This window comes from Bombina bombina, chromosome 2 (assembly GCF_027579735.1).
Source record: "Bombina bombina isolate aBomBom1 chromosome 2, aBomBom1.pri, whole genome shotgun sequence".
Classification (NCBI taxonomy): domain Eukaryota; kingdom Metazoa; phylum Chordata; class Amphibia; order Anura; family Bombinatoridae; genus Bombina; species Bombina bombina.
In genome coordinates, this window is record NC_069500.1 from 438,053,033 (window position 1) to 438,073,459 (window position 20,427).

Genomic DNA, 20,427 nt, shown 5'->3' on the forward strand with positions numbered 1-20,427 from the left:
TGCTCCAGTAGAGTTAGAAGAAAGTGTGTGCCCCAGTAGAGGTAGAAAAAGTGTGTGCTCCAGTAGAGTGAGAAGAAAGTTTGTGCTCCAGTAGAGTGAGAAGAAAGTGTGTGCTCCAGTAGAGTGAGAAGAAAGTGTGTGCTCCAGTAGAGTGAGAAGAAAGTGTGTGCCCCAGTAGAGTTAGAAGAAAGTATGTGCTCCAGTAGAGTGAGAAGAAAGTGTGTGCTCCAGTAGAGTTAGAAGAAAGTGTGTGCTCTAGTAGAGTTAGAAGAAAGTGTGTGCTCCAGTAGAGTTAGAAGAAAGTGTGTGCTCAAGTAGAGTGAGAAGAAAGTGTGTGCTCCAGTAGAGTGAGAAGAAAGTGTGTGCTCCAGTAGAGTAAGAAGAAAGTGTGTGCTCCAGTAGAGTGAGAAGAAAGTGTGTGCCCCAGTAGAGTTAGAAGAAAGTGTGTGCTCCAGTAGAGTGAGAAGAAAGTGTGTGCCCCAGTAGAGTTAGAAGAACGTGTGTGCTCCAGTAGAGTGAGAAGAAAGTATGTGCTCCAGTAGAATGAGAAGAAAGTGTGTGCTCTAGTAGAGTGAGAAGAAAGTATGTGCTCCACTAGAGTGAGAATAAAGTGTGTGCTCCAGTAGAGTTAGAATAAAGTGTCTGCTCCAGTAGAGATAGAAGAAAGTGTATGCCCCAGTAGAGTTAGAAAAAGTGTGTGCTCCAGTAGAGTGAGAAGAAAGTATGTTCTCCAGTAGAGTGAGAAGAAAGTGTGTGCTCCAGTAGAGTTAGAAGAAAGTGTGTGCTCCAGTAGAGTTAAAAGAAAGTGTGTGCTCCAGTAGAGTTAGAAGGAAGTGTGTGCCCCAGTAGAGTTAGAAAAAGTGTGTGCTCCAGTAGAGTGAGAAGAAAGTTTGTGCTCCAGTAGAGTGAGAAGAAAGTGTGTGCTCCAGGAGAGTGAGAAGAAAGTGTGTGCTCCAGTAGAGTGAGAAGAAAGTGTGTGCCCCAGTAGAGTTAGAAGAAAGTATGTGCTCCAGTAGAGTGAGAAGAAAGTGTGTGCTCCAGTAGAGTTAGAAGAAAGTGTGTGCTCCAGTAGAGTTAGAGGAAAGTGTGTGCTCAAGTAGAGTGAGAAGAAAGTGTGTGCTCCAGTAGAGTAAGAAGAAAGTGTGTGCTCCAGTAGAGTTAGAAGAAAGTGTGTGCTCCAGTAGAGTGAGAAGAAAGTGTGTGCTCCAGTAGAGTGAGAAGAAAGTGTGTGCCCCAGTAGAGTTAGAAGAAAGTGTGTGCTCCAGTAGAGTGAGAAGAAAGTGTGTGCCCCAGTAGAGTTAGAAGAAAGTGTGTGCTCCAGTAGAGTGAGAAGAAAGTGTGTGCTTCAGTAGAGTGAGAAGAAAGTGTGTGCTCCAGTAGAGTTAGAAGAAAGTGTGTGCCCCAGTAGAGTGAGAAGAAAGTGTGTGCTCCAGTAGAGTGAGAAGAAAGTGTGTGCTCCAGTAGAGTGAGAAGAAAGTGTGTGCCCCAGTATAGTTAGAAGAAAGTGTGTGCTCCAGTAGAGTGTGAAGAAAGTGTGTGCCCCAGTAGAGTTAGAAGAAAGTGTGTGCTCCAGTAGAGTGAGAAGAAAGTGTGTGCCCCAGTCGAGTTAGAAGAAAGTGTGTGCTCCAGTAGAGTGAGAAGAAAGTGTGTGCCCCAGTAGAGTTAGAAGAAATTGTGTGCTCCAGTAGAGTGAGAAGAAAGTGTGTGCTTCAGTAGAGTGATAAGAAAGTGTGTGCTCCAGTAGAGTTACAAGAAAGTGTGTGCCCCAGTAGAGTGAGAAGAAAGTGTGTGCTCCAGTAGAGTGAGAAGAAAGTGTGTGCTCCAGTAGAGTGAGAAGAAAGTGTGTGCCCCAGTATAGTTAGAAGAAAGTGTGTGCTCCAGTAGAGTGTGAAGAAAGTGTGTGCCCCAGTAGAGTTAGAAGAAAGTGTGTGCTCCAGTAGAGTGAGAAGAAAGTGTGTGCTCCAGTAGAGTTAGAAGAAAGTGTGTGCTCCAGTAGAGTGAGAGGAAAGTGTGTGCCCCAGTAGACTGAGAAGAAAGTATGTGCTCCAGTAGAGTTAGAAGAAAGTATGTGCTCCAGTAGAGTTAGAAGAAAGTGTGTGCTCCAGTAGAGTGAGAAGAAAGTGTGTGCCCCAGTAGAGTGAGGAGAAAGTATGTGCTCCAGTAGAGTTAGAAGAAAGTATGTGCTCCAGTAAAGTGAGAAGAAAGTGTGTGCTCCAGTAGAGTGAGAAGAAAGTGTGTGCTCCAGTAGAGTGAGAAGAAAGTGTGTGCTCCAGTAGTGAGAAGAAAGTGTGTGCCCCAGTAGAGTGAGAAGAAAGTGTGTGATCCAGTAGAGTGAGAAGAAAGTGTGTGCTTCAGTAGAGTGAGAAGAAAGTGTGTGCCCCAGTAGAGTTGGAAGAAAGTGTGTGCTCCAGTAGAGTGAGAAGAAAGTGTGTGCTCCAGTAGAGTGAGGAGAAAGTGTGTGCCCCAGTATAGTTAGAAGAAAGTGTGTGCTCCAGTAGAGTGTGAAGAAAGTGTGTGCCCCAGTAGAGTTAGAAGAAAGTGTGTGCTCCAGTAGAGTGAGAAGAAAGTGTGTGCCCCAGTAGAGTTAGAAGAAAGTGTGTGCTCCAGTAGAGTGAGAAGAATGTGTGTGCCCCAGTAGAGTTAGAAGAAATTGTGTGCTCCAGTAGAGTGAGAAGAAAGTGTGTGCTTCAGTAGAGTGATAAGAAAGTGTGTGCTCCAGTAGAGTTACAAGAAAGTGTGTGCCCCAGTAGAGTGAGAAGAAAGTGTGTGCTCCAGTAGAGTTACAAGAAAGTGTGTGCTCCAGTAGAGTGAGAAGAAAGTGTGTGCCCCAGTATAGTTAGAAGAAAGTGTGTGCTCCAGTAGAGTGTGAAGAAAGTGTGTGCCCCAGTAGAGTTAGAAGAAAGTGTGTGCTCCAGTAGAGTGAGAAGAAAGTGTGTGCTCCAGTAGAGTTAGAAGAAAGTGTGTGCTCCAGTAGAGTGAGAGGAAAGTGTGTGCCCCAGTAGACTGAGAAGAAAGTATGTGCTCCATTAGAGTTAGAAGAAAGTATGTGCTCCAGTAGAGTTAGAAGAAAGTGTGTGCTCCAGTAGAGTGAGAAGAAAGTGTGTGCCCCAGTAGAGTGAGGAGAAAGTATGTGCTCCAGTAGAGTTAGAAGAAAGTATGTGCTCCAGTAAAGTGAGAAGAAAGTGTGTGCTCCAGTAGAGTGAGAAGAAAGTGTGTGCTCCAGTAGAGTGAGAAGAAAGTGTGTGCTCCAGTAGTGAGAAGAAAGTGTGTGCCCCAGTAGAGTGAGAAGAAAGTGTGTGATCCAGTAGAGTGAGAAGAAAGTGTGTGCTTCAGTAGAGTGAGAAGAAAGTGTGTGCCCCAGTAGAGTTGGAAGAAAGTGTGTGCTCCAGTAGAGTGAGAAGAAAGTGTGTGCTCCAGTAGAGTGAGGAGAAAGTGTGTGCCCCAGTAGAGTGAGAAGAAAGTGTGTGCTCCAGTAGAGTGAGAAGAAAGTGTGTGCCCCATTAGAGTTAGAAGAAAGTGTGTGCCCCAGTAGAGTTAGAAGAAAGTGTGTGCTCCAGTAGAGTGAGAAGAAAGTGTGTGCTTCAGTAGAGTGAGAAGAAAGTGTGTGCTCCAGTAGAGTTAGAAGAAAGTGTGTGCCCCAGTAGAGTGAGAAGAAAGTGTGTGCTCCAGTAGAGTGAGAAGAAAGTGTGTGCTCCAGTAGAGTGAGAAGAAAGTGTGTGCCCCAGTATAGTTAGAAGAAAGTGTGTGCTCCAGTAGAGTGTGAAGAAAGTGTGTGCCCCAGTAGAGTTAGAAGAAAGTGTGTGCTCCAGTAGAGTGAGAAGAAAGTGTGTGCCCCAGTAGAGTTAGAAGAAAGTGTGTGCTCCAGTAGAGTGAGAAGAAAGTGTGTGCCCCAGTAGAGTTAGAAGAAAGTGTGTGCTCCAGTAGAGTGAGAAGAAAGTGTGTGCTTCAGTAGAGTGAGAAGAAAGTGTGTGCTCCAGTAGAGTTAGAAGAAAGTGTGTGCCCCAGTAGAGTGAGAAGAAAGTGTGTGCTCCAGTAGAGTGAGAAGAAAGTGTGTGCTCCAGTAGAGTGAGAAGAAAGTGTGTGCCCCAGTATAGTTAGAAGAAAGTGTGTGCTCCAGTAGAGTGTGAAGAAAGTGTGTGCCCCAGTAGAGTTAGAAGAAAGTGTGTGCTCCAGTAGAGTGAGAAGAAAGTGTGTGCTCCAGTAGAGTGAGAAGAAAGTGTGTGCTCCAGTAGAGTTAGAAGAAAGTGTGTGCTCCAGTAGAGTGAGAGGAAAGTGTGTGCCCCAGTAGACTGAGAAGAAAGTATGTGCTCCAGTAGAGTTAGAAGAAAGTATGTGCTCCAGTAGAGTTAGAAGAAAGTGTGTGCTCCAGTAGAGTGAGAAGAAAGTGTGTGCCCCAGTAGAGTGAGGAGAAAGTATGTGCTCCAGTAGAGTTAGAAGAAAGTATGTGCTCCAGTAAAGTGAGAAGAAAGTGTGTGCTCCAGTAGAGTGAGAAGAAAGTGTGTGCTCCAGTAGAGTGAGGAGAAAGTGTGTGCCCCAGTAGAGTGAGAAGAAAGTGTGTGCCCCAGTATAGTTAGAAGAAAGTGTGTGCTCCAGTAGAGTGTGAAGAAAGTGTGTGCCCCAGTAGAGTTAGAAGAAAGTGTGTGCTCCAGTAGAGTGAGAAGAAAGTGTGTGCCCCAGTAGAGTTAGAAGAAAGTGTGTGCTCCAGTAGAGTGAGAAGAAAGTGTGTGCCCCAGTAGAGTTAGAAGAAATTGTGTGCTCCAGTAGAGTGAGAAGAAAGTGTGTGCTTCAGTAGAGTGATAAGAAAGTGTGTGCTCCAGTAGAGTTACAAGAAAGTGTGTGCCCCAGTAGAGTGAGAAGAAAGTGTGTGCTCCAGTACAGGGAGTGCAGAATTATTAGGCAAATTAGTATTTTGACCACATCATCCTCTTTATGCATGTTGTCTTACTCCAAGCTGTATAGGCTCGAAAGCCTACTACCAATTAAGCATATTAGGTGATGTGCATCTCTGTAATGAGAAGGGGTGTGGTCTAATGACATCAACACTCTATATCAGGTGTGCATAATTATTAGGCAACTTCCTTTCCTTTGGCAAAATGGGTCAAAAGAAGGACTTGACAGGCTCAGAAAAGTCAAAAATAGTGAGATATCTTGCAGAGGGATGCAGCACTCTTAAAATTGCAAAGCTTCTGAAGCGTGATCATCGAACAATCAAGCGTTTCATTCAAAATAGTCAACAGGGTCGCAAGAAGCGTGTGGAAAAACCAAGGCGCAAAATAACTGCCCATGAACTGAGAAAAGTCAAGCGTGCAGCTGCCAAGATGCCACTTGCCACCAGTTTGGCCATATTTCAGAGCTGCAACATCACTGGAGTGCCCAAAAGCACAAGGTGTGCAATACTCAGAGACATGGTTAAGGTAAGAAAGGCTGAAAGACGACCACCACTGAACAAGACACACAAGCTGAAACGTCAAGACTGGGCCAAGAAATATCTCAAGACTGATTTTTCTAAGGTTTTATGGACTGATGAAATGAGAGTGAGTCTTAATGGGTCAGATGGATGGGCCCGTGGCTGGATTGGTAAAGGGCAGAGAGCTCCAGTCCGACTCATACGCCAGCAAGGTGGAGGTGGAGTACTGGTTTGGGCTGGTATCATCAAAGATGAGCTTGTGGGGCCTTTTTGGGTTGAGGATGGAGTCAAGCTCAACTCCCAGTCCTACTGCCAGTTTCTGGAAGACACCTTCTTCAAGCAGTGGTACAGGAAGAAGTCTGCATCCTTCAAGAAAAACATGATTTTCATGCAGGACAATGCTCCATCACACGCGTCCAAGTACTCCACAGCGTGGCTGGCAAGAAAGGGTATAAAAGAAGAAAATCTAATGACATGGCCTCCTTGTTCACCTGATCTGAACCCCATTGAGAACCTGTGGTCCATCATCAAATGTGAGATTTACAAGGAGGGAAAACAGTACACCTCTCTGAACAGTGTCTGGGAGGCTGTGGTTGCTGCTGCACGCAATGTTGATGGTGAACAGATCAAAACACTGACAGAATCCATGGATGGCAGGCTTTTGAGTGTCCTTGCAAAGAAAGGTGGCTATATTGGTCACTGATTTGTTTTTGTTTTGTTTTTGAATGTCAGAAATGTATATTTGTGAATGTTGAGATGTTATATTGGTTTCACTGGTAAGAATAAATAATTGAAATGGGTATATATTTGTTTTTTGTTAAGTTGCCTAATAATTATGCACAGTAATAGTCACCTGCACACACAGATATCCCCCTAAAATAGCTATAACTAAAAACAAACTAAAAACTACTTCCAAAACTATTCAGCTTTGATATTAATGAGTTTTTTGGGTTCATTGAGAACATGGTTGTTGTTCAATAATAAAATGAATCCTCAAAAATACAACTTGCCTAATAATTCTGCACTCCCTGTAGAGTGAGAAGAAAGTGTGTGCTCCAGTAGAGTGAGAAGAAAGTGTGTGCCCCAGTATAGTTAGAAGAAAGTGTGTGCTCCAGTAGAGTGTGAAGAAAGTGTGTGCCCCAGTAGAGTTAGAAGAAAGTGTGTGCTCCAGTAGAGTGAGAAGAAAGTGTGTGCTCCAGTAGAGTTAGAAGAAAGTGTGTGCTCCAGTAGAGTGAGAGGAAAGTGTGTGCCCCAGTAGACTGAGAAGAAAGTATGTGCTCCAGTAGAGTTAGAAGAAAGTATGTGCTCCAGTAGAGTTAGAAGAAAGTGTGTGCTCCAGTAGAGTGAGAAGAAAGTGTGTGCCCCAGTAGAGTGAGGAGAAAGTATGTGCTCCAGTAGAGTTAGAAGAAAGTATGTGCTCCAGTAAAGTGAGAAGAAATTGTGTGCTCCAGTAGAGTGAGAAGAAAGTGTGTGCTCCAGTAGAGTGAGAAGAAAGTGTGTGCTCCAGTAGTGAGAAGAAAGTGTGTGCCCCAGTAGAGTGAGAAGAAAGTGTGTGATCCAGTAGAGTGAGAAGAAAGTGTGTGCTTCAGTAGAGTGAGAAGAAAGTGTGTGCCCCAGTAGAGTTGGAAGAATGTGTGTGCTCCAGTAGAGTGAGAAGAAAGTGTGTGCTCCAGTAGAGTGAGGAGAAAGTGTGTGCCCCAGTAGAGTGAGAAGAAAGTGTGTGCTCCAGTAGAGTGAGAAGAAAGTGTGTGCCCCATTAGAGTTAGAAGAAAGTGTGTGCCCCAGTAGAGTTAGAAGAAAGTGTGTGCTCCAGTAGAGTGAGAAGAAAGTGTGTGCTTCAGTAGAGTGAGAAGAAAGTGTGTGCTTCAGTAGAGTTAGAAGAAAGTGTGTGCCCCAGTAGAGTGAGAAGAAAGTGTGTGCTCCAGTAGAGTGAGAAGAAAGTGTGTGCTCCAGTAGAGTGAGAAGAAAGTGTGTGCCCCAGTATAGTTAGAAGAAAGTGTGTGCTCCAGTAGAGTGTGAAGAAAGTGTGTGCCCCAGTAGAGTTAGAAGAAAGTGTGTGCTCCAGTAGAGTGAGAAGAAAGTGTGTGCCCCAGTAGAGTTAGAAGAAAGTGTGTGCTCCAGTAGAGTGAGAAGAAAGTGTGTGCCCCAGTAGAGTTAGAAGAAAGTGTGTGCTCCAGTAGAGTGAGAAGAAAGTGTGTGCTTCAGTAGAGTGAGAAGAAAGTGTGTGCTCCAGTAGAGTGAGAAGAAAGTGTGTGCCCCAGTATAGTTAGAAGAAAGTGTGTGCTCCAGTAGAGTGTGAAGAAAGTGTGTGCCCCAGTAGAGTTAGAAGAAAGTGTGTGCTCCAGTAGAGTGAGAAGAAAGTGTGTGCTCCAGTAGAGTGAGAAGAAAGTGTGTGCTCCAGTAGAGTTAGAAGAAAGTGTGTGCTCCAGTAGAGTGAGAGGAAAGTGTGTGCCCCAGTAGACTGAGAAGAAAGTATGTGCTCCAGTAGAGTTAGAAGAAAGTATGTGCTCCAGTAGAGTTAGAAGAAAGTGTGTGCTCCAGTAGAGTGAGAAGAAAGTGTGTGCCCCAGTAGAGTGAGGAGAAAGTATGTGCTCCAGTAGAGTTAGAAGAAAGTATGTGCTCCAGTAAAGTGAGAAGAAAGTGTGTGCTCCAGTAGAGTGAGAAGAAAGTGTGTGCTCCAGTAGAGTGAGAAGAAAGTGTGTGCTCCAGTAGTGAGAAGAAAGTGTGTGCCCCAGTAGAGTGAGAAGAAAGTGTGTGATCCAGTAGAGTGAGAAGAAAGTGTGTGCTTCAGTAGAGTGAGAAGAAAGTGTGTGCCCCAGTAGAGTTGGAAGAAAGTGTGTGCTCCAGTAGAGTGAGGAGAAAGTGTGTGCCCCAGTAGAGTGAGAAGAAAGTGTGTGCTCCAGTAGAGTGAGAAGAAAGTGTGTGCCCCATTAGAGTTAGAAGAAAGTGTGTGCTCCAGTAGAGTGAGAAGAAAGTGTCCTCCAGTAGAGTTAGAAGAAAGTGTGTGCTCCCGTAGAGTTAGAAGAAAGTGTGTGCCCCAGTAGAGTTAGAAAAAAGTGTGTGCTCTAGTAGAGTGAGAAGAAAGTGTGTGCCCCGGTAGAGTTAGAAAAAAGTGTGTGCTCCAGTAGAGTGAGAAGAAAGTGTGTGCTCTAGTAGAGTTAGAAGAAAGTATGTGCTCCAGTAAAGTGAGAAGAAAGTGTGTGCTCCAGTAGAGTTAGAAGAAAGTGTGTGCTCCAGTAGAGTGAGAAGAAAGTGTGTGCCCCAGTAGAGTGAGGAGAAAGTATGTGCTCCAGTAGAGTTAGAAGAAAGTATGTGCTCCAGTAAAGTGAGAAGAAAGTGTGTGCTCCAGTAGAGTGAGAAGAAAGTGTGTGCTCCAGTAGAGTGAGAAGAAAGTGTGTGCTCCAGTAGTGAGAAGAAAGTGTGTGCCCCAGTAGAGTGAGAAGAAAGTGTGTGATCCAGTAGAGTGAGAAGAAAGTGTGTGCTTCAGTAGAGTGAGAAGAAAGTGTGTGCCCCAGTAGAGTTGGAAGAAAGTGTGTGCTCCAGTAAAGTGAGAAGAAAGTGTGTGCTCCAGTAGAGTGAGGAGAAAGTGTGTGCCCCAGTAGAGTGAGAAGAAAGTGTGTGCTCCAGTAGAGTGAGAAGAAAGTGTGTGCCCCATTAGAGTTAGAAGAAAGTGTGTGCTCCAGTAGAGTGAGAAGAAAGTGTCCTCCAGTAGAGTTAGAAGAAAGTGTGTGCTCCCGTAGAGTTAGAAGAAAGTGTGTGCCCCAGTAGAGTTAGAAAAAAGTGTGTGCTCTAGTAGAGTGAGAAGAAAGTGTGTGCCCCGGTAGAGTTAGAAAAAAGTGTGTGCTCCAGTAGAGTGAGAAGAAAGTGTGTGCTCTAGTAGAGTTAGAAAAAAGTGTGTGCTCCAGTAGAGTGAGAAGAAAGTGTGTGCTCCAGTAGAGTTAGAAGAAAGTGTGTGCTCCAGTAGAGTTAGATGAAAGTGTGTGCTCCAGTAGAGTTAGAAAAAAGTTTGTGCTCCAGTAGAGTTAGAAAAAAGTGTGTGCTCCAGTAGAGTGAGAAGAAAGTGTGTGCTCCAGTAGAGTGAGAAGAAAGTGTGTGCTCCAGTAGAGTTAGAATAAAGTGTGTGCTCCAGTAGAGTGAGAAGAAAATGTGTGCTCCAGTAGAGTGAGAAGAAAGTGTGGGGCCTTAGTGTTGCCAGTGCGAATATTATTCTTCTGCTCGATGATTCTATCCTTGGCAGCCCTGGTCGATTCACCTAGGTAAACCCAACCACATGGGCACTTGATCATATAGATTATAAAAGTACTTAAACAAGTAAAAAAACTTTTTATGTCATATTTTTTTTACCAGTATGGGGGTGATAAAAGACTGCCTCTTTAGTCATGTTACTGCAACAAGAGCACCCCAAACAGGGGTAGCAACCCTTATTTTTAGTAGTAATATAGCCAAGCCCAGATTTCATGTTTGAACCAATATCAGCTCTCACTAATCTACTCTGAATGTTAGTACCCTTTTAAAGGCCGACATAGGTGGTTTTTGAAATTCAACTATTGATGGATTGCACTCAGAATGCTCCAATGTTTTTTAATAATACGCTGTATTTCTTTGCTTTGGGAATTGTATTCTGATACAAAAATCAATCTATCTGTTTTCTAATTTTTTCCTTTATCTTTGAATTTCAATAACTTAGGCCTAGGGATTGATTTCACTAATTCAATTTCATTAGAAATTAAATTTAAAGGGTACCCCCTTTCTACAAATTTTTCACCCATTTCAGTCAGTCTCTTAACTAATATGCTCTCATCAGATATAATTTTACGCACTCGTAGCATTTGGCTATGAGGCAGAGATCTGAGGAGGGATGGAGGATGGGCACTTTCAAACCTTAACAAACTATTCCGATCTGTTTTTTTCTGGAATAAATCAGTCTTGAAACCATTGCCCATTTTAATTACCCTCACATCCAGGAAGTCTATCTGTTCTTCACTCCAGGTAAGTTTGAATTTGATGTAATAAGTAGATAAATTTAAATCTTGCACAAAAGTTTCCAGGGTTCCAACGTCGCCCAACCAAACACCAAAAATATTGTCGATATAGCGCCACCAAGCGGCGCCATACCGAACAAATAGAGCATTTGAAAAAACAAATTTCTCTTCATAAAAATTCATAAAAATGTTTGCGTAATTGGGGGCGACGTTGGAACCCATGGCTGTACCCTGGAGTTGAAGAAAGTAGTCGTCCTGGAAGAGAAAATAATTGCCACATAATAAAATAGTGAGAAGCTGCATGAAAATATCAACTTGTACCGAAGTATATTTACTATCAGTTCTTAATAAAGAGTACACTGCATCAATCCCGCTAGTGTGCTTAATGTTAGTGTAAAGACTTTCCACGTCTAAACTAAATATTATAAATTTATTAGTGGGCAGGTCAACGGAGTCTAGCTTACAGAGGAAATCCCCTGTATCTTTAACAAAAGAACTGGATAATTCAACATAGGGGCGCAAGATTTTATCTAAAAATATAGAGATGTTTGTACATACAGAATTAGTGGAGGCCACAATTGGGCGACCGGGGGATTGTTAACACTCTTATGCACTTTAGGAAGAGGGTTGCTACCCCTGTTTGGGGTGCTCTTGTTGCAGTAACATGACCAAAGGGGCAGTCTTTTATCACCCCCATACTGGTAAAAAATATGACATAAAAAGTTTTTTTACTTGTTTAAGTACTTTTATAATCTATATGATCAAGTGCCCATGTGGTTGGGTTTACATAGGTGAATCGACCAGAGCTGCCAAGGATAGAATCATCGAGCACAAGAGTAATATTCACACTGGCAACACTAAGGCCCCTGTAGCTGCCCACTTTTTAAAGGCAGGCCACTCTATCAGTCAATTAAAATTTCAAATTATAGATAGCATCAGTATTCCACGCAGAGGTGGGGACAGGGAAAGTTTGCTCAAGCAAAGAGAGTCCTACTGGATATATGAGCTTGAATGTCTTGAACCAAAAGGATTAAACAAGGACTGGGATCTTTCTGTATTTTTATAAAATATTTTTTTTAAATATTTTGATAATGTACTAATTATGAATATGAAATTTGCTATAAGTTTAGTACAGTGGATTTGTGAACTTATCTTGCTGTTATACATATTGTGAGTGATTAATAATGTTACTAATGAAATGGTTAAATTGTAATATTTAGAAATAATGGGTTAAATGTTCTTTAGCGCCACCTTGTGGTACACCTGTATATAAATCACTCAATTGTTTGCAGTAGGCATGGTATGATTAAGGGATAAGGTCCCGAAACGTTACCTTCTTTTTTGTCTAATACAATAAATTTATATTGAATTTGCTGTTACCCGCCTGCTATTTTTCAAGAAAGTGTGTGCCCCAGTAGAGTGAGAATAAAGTGTGTGCCCCAGTAGAGTGAGAATAAAGTATGTGCTCCAGTAGAGTTAGAGAAAATTGTGTGCTCCAGTAGAGTGAGAAGAAAGTGTGTGCCCATAGAGTTAGAAAAAGTGTGTGCTCCAGTAGAGTGAGAAGAAAGTGTGTGCTCCAGTAGAGTGAGAAGAAAGTGTGTGCCCCAGTAGAGTTAGAAGAAAGTGTGTGCCCCAGTAGAGTAAGAAGAAAGTGTGTGCTCCAGTAGAGTTAGAAGAAAGTGTGTGCTCCAGTAGAGTTAGATGAAAGTGTGTGCTCCAGTAGAGTGAGAAGAAAGTGTGTGCTCTAGTAGAGTGAGAAGAAAGTGTGTGCCCCAGTAGAGTGAGAAGAAAGTGTGTGCTCCAGTAGAGTGAGAAGAAAGTATGTGCTCCAGTAGAGTTAGAAGAAAGTGTGTGCTCCAGTAGAGTGAGAAGAAAGTGTGTGCTCCAGTAGAGTGAGAAGAAAGTGTGTGCCCCAGTAGAGTGAGAAGAAAGTGTGTGCTCCAGTAGAGTGAGAAGAAAGTGTGTGCTCCAGTAGAGTTAGAAGAAAGTGTGTGCTCCAGTAGAGTGAGAAGAAAGTGTGTGCTCCAGTAGAGTTAGAAGAAAGTGTGTGCTCCAGTAGAGTTAGAAGAAAGTGTGTGCTCCAGTAGAGTGAGAAGAAAGTGTGTGCCCCAGTAGAGTTAGAAGAAAGTGTGTGCTCCAGTAGAGTTAGAAGAAAGTGTGTGCTCCAGTAGAGTGAGAAGAAAGTGTGTGCTCCAGTAGAGTTAGAAGAAAGTGTGTGCTCCAGTAGAGTGAGAAGAAAGTGTGTGCCCCAGTAGAGTGAGAAGAAAGTGTGTGCCCAGTAGAGTTAGAAGAAAGTGTGTGCCCCAGTAGAGTTAGAAGAAAGTGTGTGCTCCAGTAGAATGAGAAGAAAGTGTGTGCTCCAGTAGAGTGAGAAGAAAATGTGTGCCCCAGTAGAATTAGAAGAAAGTGTGTGCTCCAGTAGACTGAGAAGAAAGTTTGTGCTCCAGTAGAGTTAGAAGAAAGTGTGTGCTCCAGTAGAGTTAGAAGAAAGTGTGTGCTCCAGTAGAGTGAGAAGAAAGTGTGTGCTCCAGTAGAGTGAGAAGAAAGCGTGTGCTCCAGTAGAGTTAGAAGAAATTGTGTGCCCCGGTAGAGTTAGAGCAAAGTGTGTGCTCCAGTAGAGTGAGAAGAAAGTGTGTGCTCCAGTAGAGTGAGAAGAAAGTGTGTGCTCCAGTAGAGTTAGGAGAAAGTGTGTGCTCCATTAGAGTTAGAAGAAAGTGTGTGCCCCAGTAGAGTTAGAAGAAAGTGTGTGCTTCAGTAGAGTGAGAAGAAAGTGTGTGCTCCAGTAGAGTTAGAAGAAAGTTTGTGCCCCAGTAGAGTTAGAAGAAAGTGTGTGCTCCAGTAGAGTGAGAAGAAAGTGTGTGCTCCAGTAGAGTGAGAAGAAAGTGTGTCCTCATAGAGTTAGAAGAAAGTGTGTGCTCCAGTAGAGTGAGAAGAAAATATGTGCTCCAATTGAAGACTGAATGAATGAAAAGGAATGAATATAAATTTACAGAGGAGGTCTATAGCTATGGTGAGAGGATCTAAGTATCAGGTAGCCAGCCTGCTATACACAACGCCCCCAAAATGAGACACACTATAGCACAATCACCCAGTTGCTATGCCCATGAACTACTACTATCTTCCACTGTCACCTGCTTCTGTTTGGTCAAATGGGACATCTTATATACTACATCTGTAAGATGAAAATCTCTTCTTTACTCTTTCAGACTCTTTATCAGTTGAAATTGCTTTAAACACCATCTATACAGAGAAGCTTACACCCCTAGCATGGATATCCTGAGGGGGATGCAAGAGAGGGAAAAATACCATGAAGAATTTCCGAGGGCACCCATGCCTCCTAGTTTCCAGAAATGTGACACAAAAACATGATTGTGATCCAAATTCTTCTAGTAGGGCCGTGACCTTCTCTGAAATAATGATCTTCTCTAAAGAATTACACCATAAGATCTGACAGACATCAAAAGCAAATGCCCACTTTAATTTCCACCAGTCAACAAAATTTAAGTTCTTATACATACATATGTCTACATACATATGTAATGTTTTCTGTGTATTTAATTGTATCAGTTGCACAGCCCTATGTTATATGTTGACATATTACATTGCAACATAATAAAAATAATAATGCATAAAAAGTAGCACTTTAGAATCATAATAGTTTATGAAAATTAGATTTAGTTGGTCCTTATGACTGTAATATTCAATAAAGAGGCATTTGAATTAAAGGGATAGTGAACTGTACATTTAAAAAATGTCTTAATCATCTATTTGGTTACTTATTTGGTACAATTTATTAGTACAAATAATTAATGTACATACCGTTGAGAAATGAACAACACAATATGTAATAATAACCATCAGACCAATGATGATAGATGCAATGGCAACGTACAGGGCATTTCGTCCTAAGCGTTCTGATCCATCTAGGTCCCCTTGATTATAGCTGTTTAAAGCCTGCAACATTGACATAAAAAATTATCATAATCGTTCCGAGTCAAACAAAGCCAAGGTTAATATTGTCCATAATATTCAATAGTCATTTCCTCATAATGACAATGTTAACAACCTAATGCCAATCACAGAAAACTGAAATGGGTTAATTGGTTTAATGGAGTAGGTGTTGCAATTAAATAGAGTGGTGTTTAACAATCTGAATGCTATTTGAATATGGGCAAAGACCTCAATACATGTTTAATTTTTTTAATATTTTAAAAGTAATCTTTTAAAAAAAATAAAAAATCAATCATTGAGAAAACCTAATTTTCCAATGTGTTGAGATTTTCATCTAAAATCAAGAAGGAGACTGAATGAAATGAATTCACATAAGAAGAAAGTGAAGATCTCTGTTATCCTCCACTATATTGGGATTTTAACAATTCTCATAAGTTATCACTAAGGGCCTTATGCTCAAAATCTCACCAGCATGGAAAAGTCTTTGCAATTTTTTTAGACCATATAATGTAAGAGTCTCTCCTACAAGTACAGGTTCCTACATAACTAGATAAGCATCTCTCAACCCAAAATGTGCATTTTTAAAAATTATTTGAGGGTTCTCAGTGTACTCATGAGACTTCTTAGATCCTCTCGCTGAATAGGACAGCTTTAGATCATCAGGCCCAAGTTATAAGGTTTCAAATATCCACCAAAGATCCAGACCTCATTGTACAGGGGTTTGTCTTTGAGTTGTCTTTGTTAATGGATTACTTTCTGTTATAATTTTTAAACATTAATTAAAACCTACTGACCTATATTTTCTCCAAAACGAAGTTTCATAACGTTCTAAAAGTTATATCTTTTATTCGCCGATGATGTCACGTTATCCTGCCCACTATTTTCAGCACTGCATGTTCAAAATACTTAAACCAATAACTTTGTGTTTAAAGCGCCATTTTGAAACCTAGGTATTGTAAACGGATTGGTACAGAGCAAATGATACCCACGGAGTGGGTTTGGAAAACAATTAAATTTGCAGACAAGATTTCTGATATACGGTAGAGATATGTTAATGAAATGCTATTGATAAAAAGCGTATTTGGGGTAGTTAGTTAGTAACAGGCATAGAAAATATTTACTTACAGTGGCCCTTTAAATTTCCATTACTGTAAGAAGATTGTGAAACTTCATTCTAGTTTGTAAATCACAATTTTTCAAAACTTAATTTTTGGGACTTCTATTTTCTGTAAAAACCGGTGTAATATGCTGTCAGTATTTATCGTATCATGTCCGCTTGCACTTTAATAAATTGACCCCTTAGTCTAAACATATAAACTTGCTGATTTTCTCTCGGTGCCATTTCAGTTTTGAGTTTTATGAATTAGTATTGCTAGAATCAGAATAATGTCTAAGCGTGCACTATTTGCTTTTTCACAGAAGATAAAGCTGACACTTCAATATTTGTTTACCATATAATCCCACTCTAGAATGAATTCCATCATTGTTTATCTACAAGCAACAAATATATTTATATCAGCTGCCAGCGGGATGTCTGGTCTCTGAATCTGCTTTTTGCAGTTACTGCAGTGATATCATTTACTCCTGGTTGACAACCTTTAAATATAGTCAGTTCCATCAAGTAATGGATGTGTTTGTACCTTGTTTCTAAATTATGTTTTTTTTTTTTTTAATGATGTGGTATTAAATGTGTTTTTCTACTGCAATATTTTAAATTACTGTCATTACATGTACAAATTCCATGTGACTATTCAATATTGTTTATCTTTTTCACATGTAACTTAATATGTAACATTTTTCTCCCAAATATACTAATTGTGTACTGTGTAGGCTACAACTCTTGTAAGAAGCAAAGTGAACCAAATGCATATGAATTATATGAAGAAAATAAATAGAAAAACAATATATTCTAGTGTAACTGAAATCATAGCAACCATAAAGAACTATAGAAACATAAAGAGCTATTTTTGATGTGTTGATTGTTAATAAAAAAAGAAACATAGTACTTACCATTATTGAGAAAACAAATGCCACAATGTTTATTGGGTAAGCAGGGCAGAAACAGGCAAATATTGTAAGAATTAGGTAATTGCTTGGTCTGGGAGCTTCAGGGGATTCATCTTCAATATTAGTCTCGGGGCCCTCTTCTAAAGCCCTTTTGATTTGTGAATTGGAAGGTGTTTGAGACATGGAAGATTCAGTACACAGAAAGGGAACTATCAGGAAAAGTCCAGCTGTCTTGTTTGAGGCTAAGGGGCGGCTGTGAAATCCAAGTTGGGAGTTCAAGGAAGAAGTGATCTCATTTCTACTTATGCCTGATCAGCAAAGCAGCAGCCAGGTTACAAGTGCTTGGAGTAAGACACTTACAGCAATATTGTACTGGCTATGAAAAACATACTCAAACTGGATTTGGAATCAACATGCCTAGATTTCTGATTTTTTTTACTACTTACTACTACTGGCTTATGTACCACCAATCCTAGGGCTAGAAAAATACCCATATTTACAGCTTGAAACAACTACAGCATCACTGTTCATTTGATAAAAAGTCACTTTTACATACAATTAATATAACAACCAAACTTTATTGATACCTTCATTAATACATTTTCTTTACATAATTTCCCATTTCAACATTGATCTTGGTAATGTACCCATTGGTTATGCTTTGAAAGAGGCTATATATTTCCTGTAACATGAATGTAGCATAAAAAGGAAGATACACCAACTAGAGACTGGATACTATCGTAGAAAGTAGAAAGCAAAGCAACAAGCAGATAATAGTTCAGTCCAATGAACAGCAAAAACGATAAGTAGAACAAGATTTACTGCTAAGCTGGAGCAATCTGGCTGCACAAGCTCAGTCTACTATATAGCAAAAAAGGTAACTGGAATAAGAAATAATGCAAAAATTGAACAAACTGAGCACAATTCACCAAAAAAGCAAATAGACAGGTATTCAAGCAGGAGGAGTTTAAAATTGAACTGTTCCCAATAAACAAACTCTGGAAAAATAACAAGTTCATGTTCATGAATTCAGGTGGTGAAAGGTTAAACTGTAGGAGTAGCATAAACAAAGTGCTGATCTAAAGTAGACTCATGAGTCAGCAGGTGGTCATACAAATGTTTTCACCAAGTTAGGGTACACTCGTTCCTGAAGTCAGAACAAATTGCGGGTACACACCTGATCCAAAGACATGCAAACAAATGCCATACATATAAGTCAGCAGATGATAAATACATCCAAAGCACAGACAAACCAACTCAAAATACTGGGCTTGGAAATTGGCGAGAGACACTTTTAAAATCTATGCCAAGACACACCTGTGGCCAGTTGGGAAATCACAGCACAAAAATTATACCTGGCAACAATGACAGATTCTCAGGAATTACTGGTAATCTGGAAAACATACATCAGTTATAAATTATGTGTAAAATTTCTTCTTAAGTGATCCCCATCCTTAAGCATCTTCTCCAAGTTACTCCCCAGCACCAAGAAACTGCCACTATAGCCACCCTATTTACATCCACTTGACGCTCTTCTTGCCCATCCCCTGTTCCAAAATGCATTTCTTTCTTAATCCATAGTCCAATAATGCCCTCACCCATATCACATGCTTCATTTTAACTACTTAAACTTTTAAGATTTAGTTAGGGCATGCAATATTAAATAATTTTCCAATTTACTTTTATCATCAAATTTTCTTTGTTCTTTTGGTATTCTTTATTGAAGAATCAACATCGCCAACGCTATAATAAAGTATTAACCCCTAAACCTCCAGCCCCCCACATAGTAACTACTAAACTAAACCTATTAACCCCTAGACCGCTGGCCCCCACATCGCAAAACACTAAATTAAACTATTAACCCCTAAACCTAACACTCCCATAACTTTAAAGTGAATGTAAATTTTGCAGTTTTAAAGAACATATATTTATTCATAGTCAGTGTATTAGTCAAAACGCATTATTTTTTTTACCAAATTTGCAAAATATCACTATATATTTTATTTTAAAACTTATCTCCGTTTTCGCTTGTAGCTCCTCCCATCCATTACTTCCTCTATTTATTCCTCATAACGTATAGAGCGGTCCCACCCGCTCTATGACGTATTTGAAATGCTTGTTTAAGATGTATTGTTCTTTTGCCCATGCATTTAACATCCACTGCCTAATTGCCTAATCTAATCCACTGCCTAATCGAGGACGCGCAGTGCTTCTAAATCAAAGAGCAGTTTGTTTACGCATGCGCATACAGAAAGACGCATGCGCATAAATAAATAGTGACGTACACGAAAAGGGGCTGGATGACACGGGGTATGACTGATTATTAGTTGACTACAGTGTCAATCAAGGTTATAAATGCGGTCCAAAATGGCGGGCGGAGGAAAAAAAAAACTTACCTGTGATATAAACAGAAATCTAACATTAAACTATAAATTAACCTAACATAACTATTCTAATAAAATAAAAAAAATACTACCAATCAAAAACCTAAATTACAAATTTAAAAAAAAACTAACACTACGAAAAAATTTAAAATATCTAAAATTACAAAAAAAATAAACACTAAATTATGAAAAATGAAAAACACTAAGCTTACAAAAATAATAAACAAAATTATCAAAAATAAAAACAATTAGACATAATCTAATAGCCCTATAAAAATAAAAAATCCCCCAAAAATAAAAACAACCCCTAACTTACAATAATCTACCAATAGCCCTTAAATTAAACCTACTACCCAACCAACCTCCCAAAATAAAAAACCTAACTCTAAAAAATCCTAAACTACCCACAGCCCCTAAAGGGGCATTTGTATGGGCATTACCCTTAAAAGGACATTCAGCTTTTTTTCACTGCTCTTAAAAGGGCAATTAGCTCTTTTCCAAGTGCCCATCCCTAATTTTAAAAAAGCCCACCCAAACCCCCCCCCCAAAAAACCCACTAACCCCAGAATATCTACTCACGGTTCCTGAAGTCTGGACATCCATCTTCATCCAGGCAGCGAGAAGTCTTCATCCAGGTGGTGACACCTTCATCCATCTCAGGGATGTCTTCTATGTTCATCCAGGCAGCGTGGATCGGAGATATCCTGGAAGTGGATCCTATCCTGCTGAATGTCCTTTTCCAAGTGCCCATCCCTAATCTTAAAAAAAAAACCACCCAAAAACAAAACAAAAAAACACTAACCCCAGAATTTCTACTCACGGTTCCTGAAGTCCGGACATCCATCTTCATCCAGGCCACGATTAGTCTTCATCCAGGCAGCGACACCTTCATCCATCTCGGGGACGTTTTCTATCTTCATCCCAGCGGCGTGGAGCTATCCTGGAAGTGGATCCCATCCAGCTGTCCTTTTAAGGGCAATGCCCATACAAATGCCCCTTTGGGAGCAATGGGTAGTTTAAAAAATTTTCGAGTTAGTTTTTTTTTATTTTTGGGGGTTGGTTGGGTGGTGGGTTTTACTGTTGGGGGGACTTTGTATTTTTTTACAGGTAAAAGGACTGATTAACTTAGGGCAATGCCCTACAAAAGGCCCTTTTTAGGGCTATTGGTAGTTTATTGTAGGTTAGGGTGTTTTTTATTTGGGGGGGGGTTAATTTTTATAGGGCTATTAGATTAGGTGTAATTGTTTTTATTTTTGATAATTTCGTTTATTATTTTTGTAAGGTTTTGTAAGGTTAGTGTTTTTTATTTTTCGTAATTTAGTGTTTATTATTTTTTGTAATTTTTGTAGTGTTAGGTTTTTTAAATTTGTAATTTAGGTTTTTAATTGGTTGTATTTTTTTATTTTATTAGAATAGTTATGTTAGGTTAATTTATAGTTTAATGTTAGGTTTATTTTTATTTCACATGTAAGTTTTTATTTTTTTTTAAAGATAGTTATATTGTAATTTTAATTTAAAGTTAGGGGATGTTCTGTTTAGGGGTTAATAGTTTAATTTAGTGTTTTGCAATGTGGGGGGACCGGCGGTCTAGGCGTTAATAGGTTTAGTTTAGTAGTTACTATGTGGGGGCTGGAGGTTATGGGGTTAATACTTTATTATAGCGTTGGCGATGTGGGGGGCCGGCGGTTTGGGGTTA

General features: G+C 40.3%; 1 protein-coding gene across 3 annotated transcripts in view; it reads right to left on the reverse strand.

Annotated features, from left to right (window-relative positions):
* Positions 1-16,708, reverse strand: part of PRKAB1 (protein kinase AMP-activated non-catalytic subunit beta 1) — a 254,628-nt gene extending 237,920 nt beyond the window's left edge. Inside the window, exons 1-2 of one of the 3 annotated variants that reach the window (XM_053702065.1) lie at positions 16,351-16,708; positions 14,209-14,343 (exon numbers count right to left, since the gene is read on the reverse strand). In XM_053702065.1, the coding sequence (XP_053558040.1) occupies positions 14,209-14,343; positions 16,351-16,530 (315 nt within the window). In that variant the 5' untranslated portion in view covers positions 16,531-16,708. The remainder of the gene's footprint in view (positions 1-14,208; positions 14,344-16,350) is intronic. The other 2 variants (XM_053702067.1, XM_053702068.1) reach the window with 2 other exon arrangements.
* Between the last annotated feature and the right edge of the window lie 3,719 nt (positions 16,709-20,427).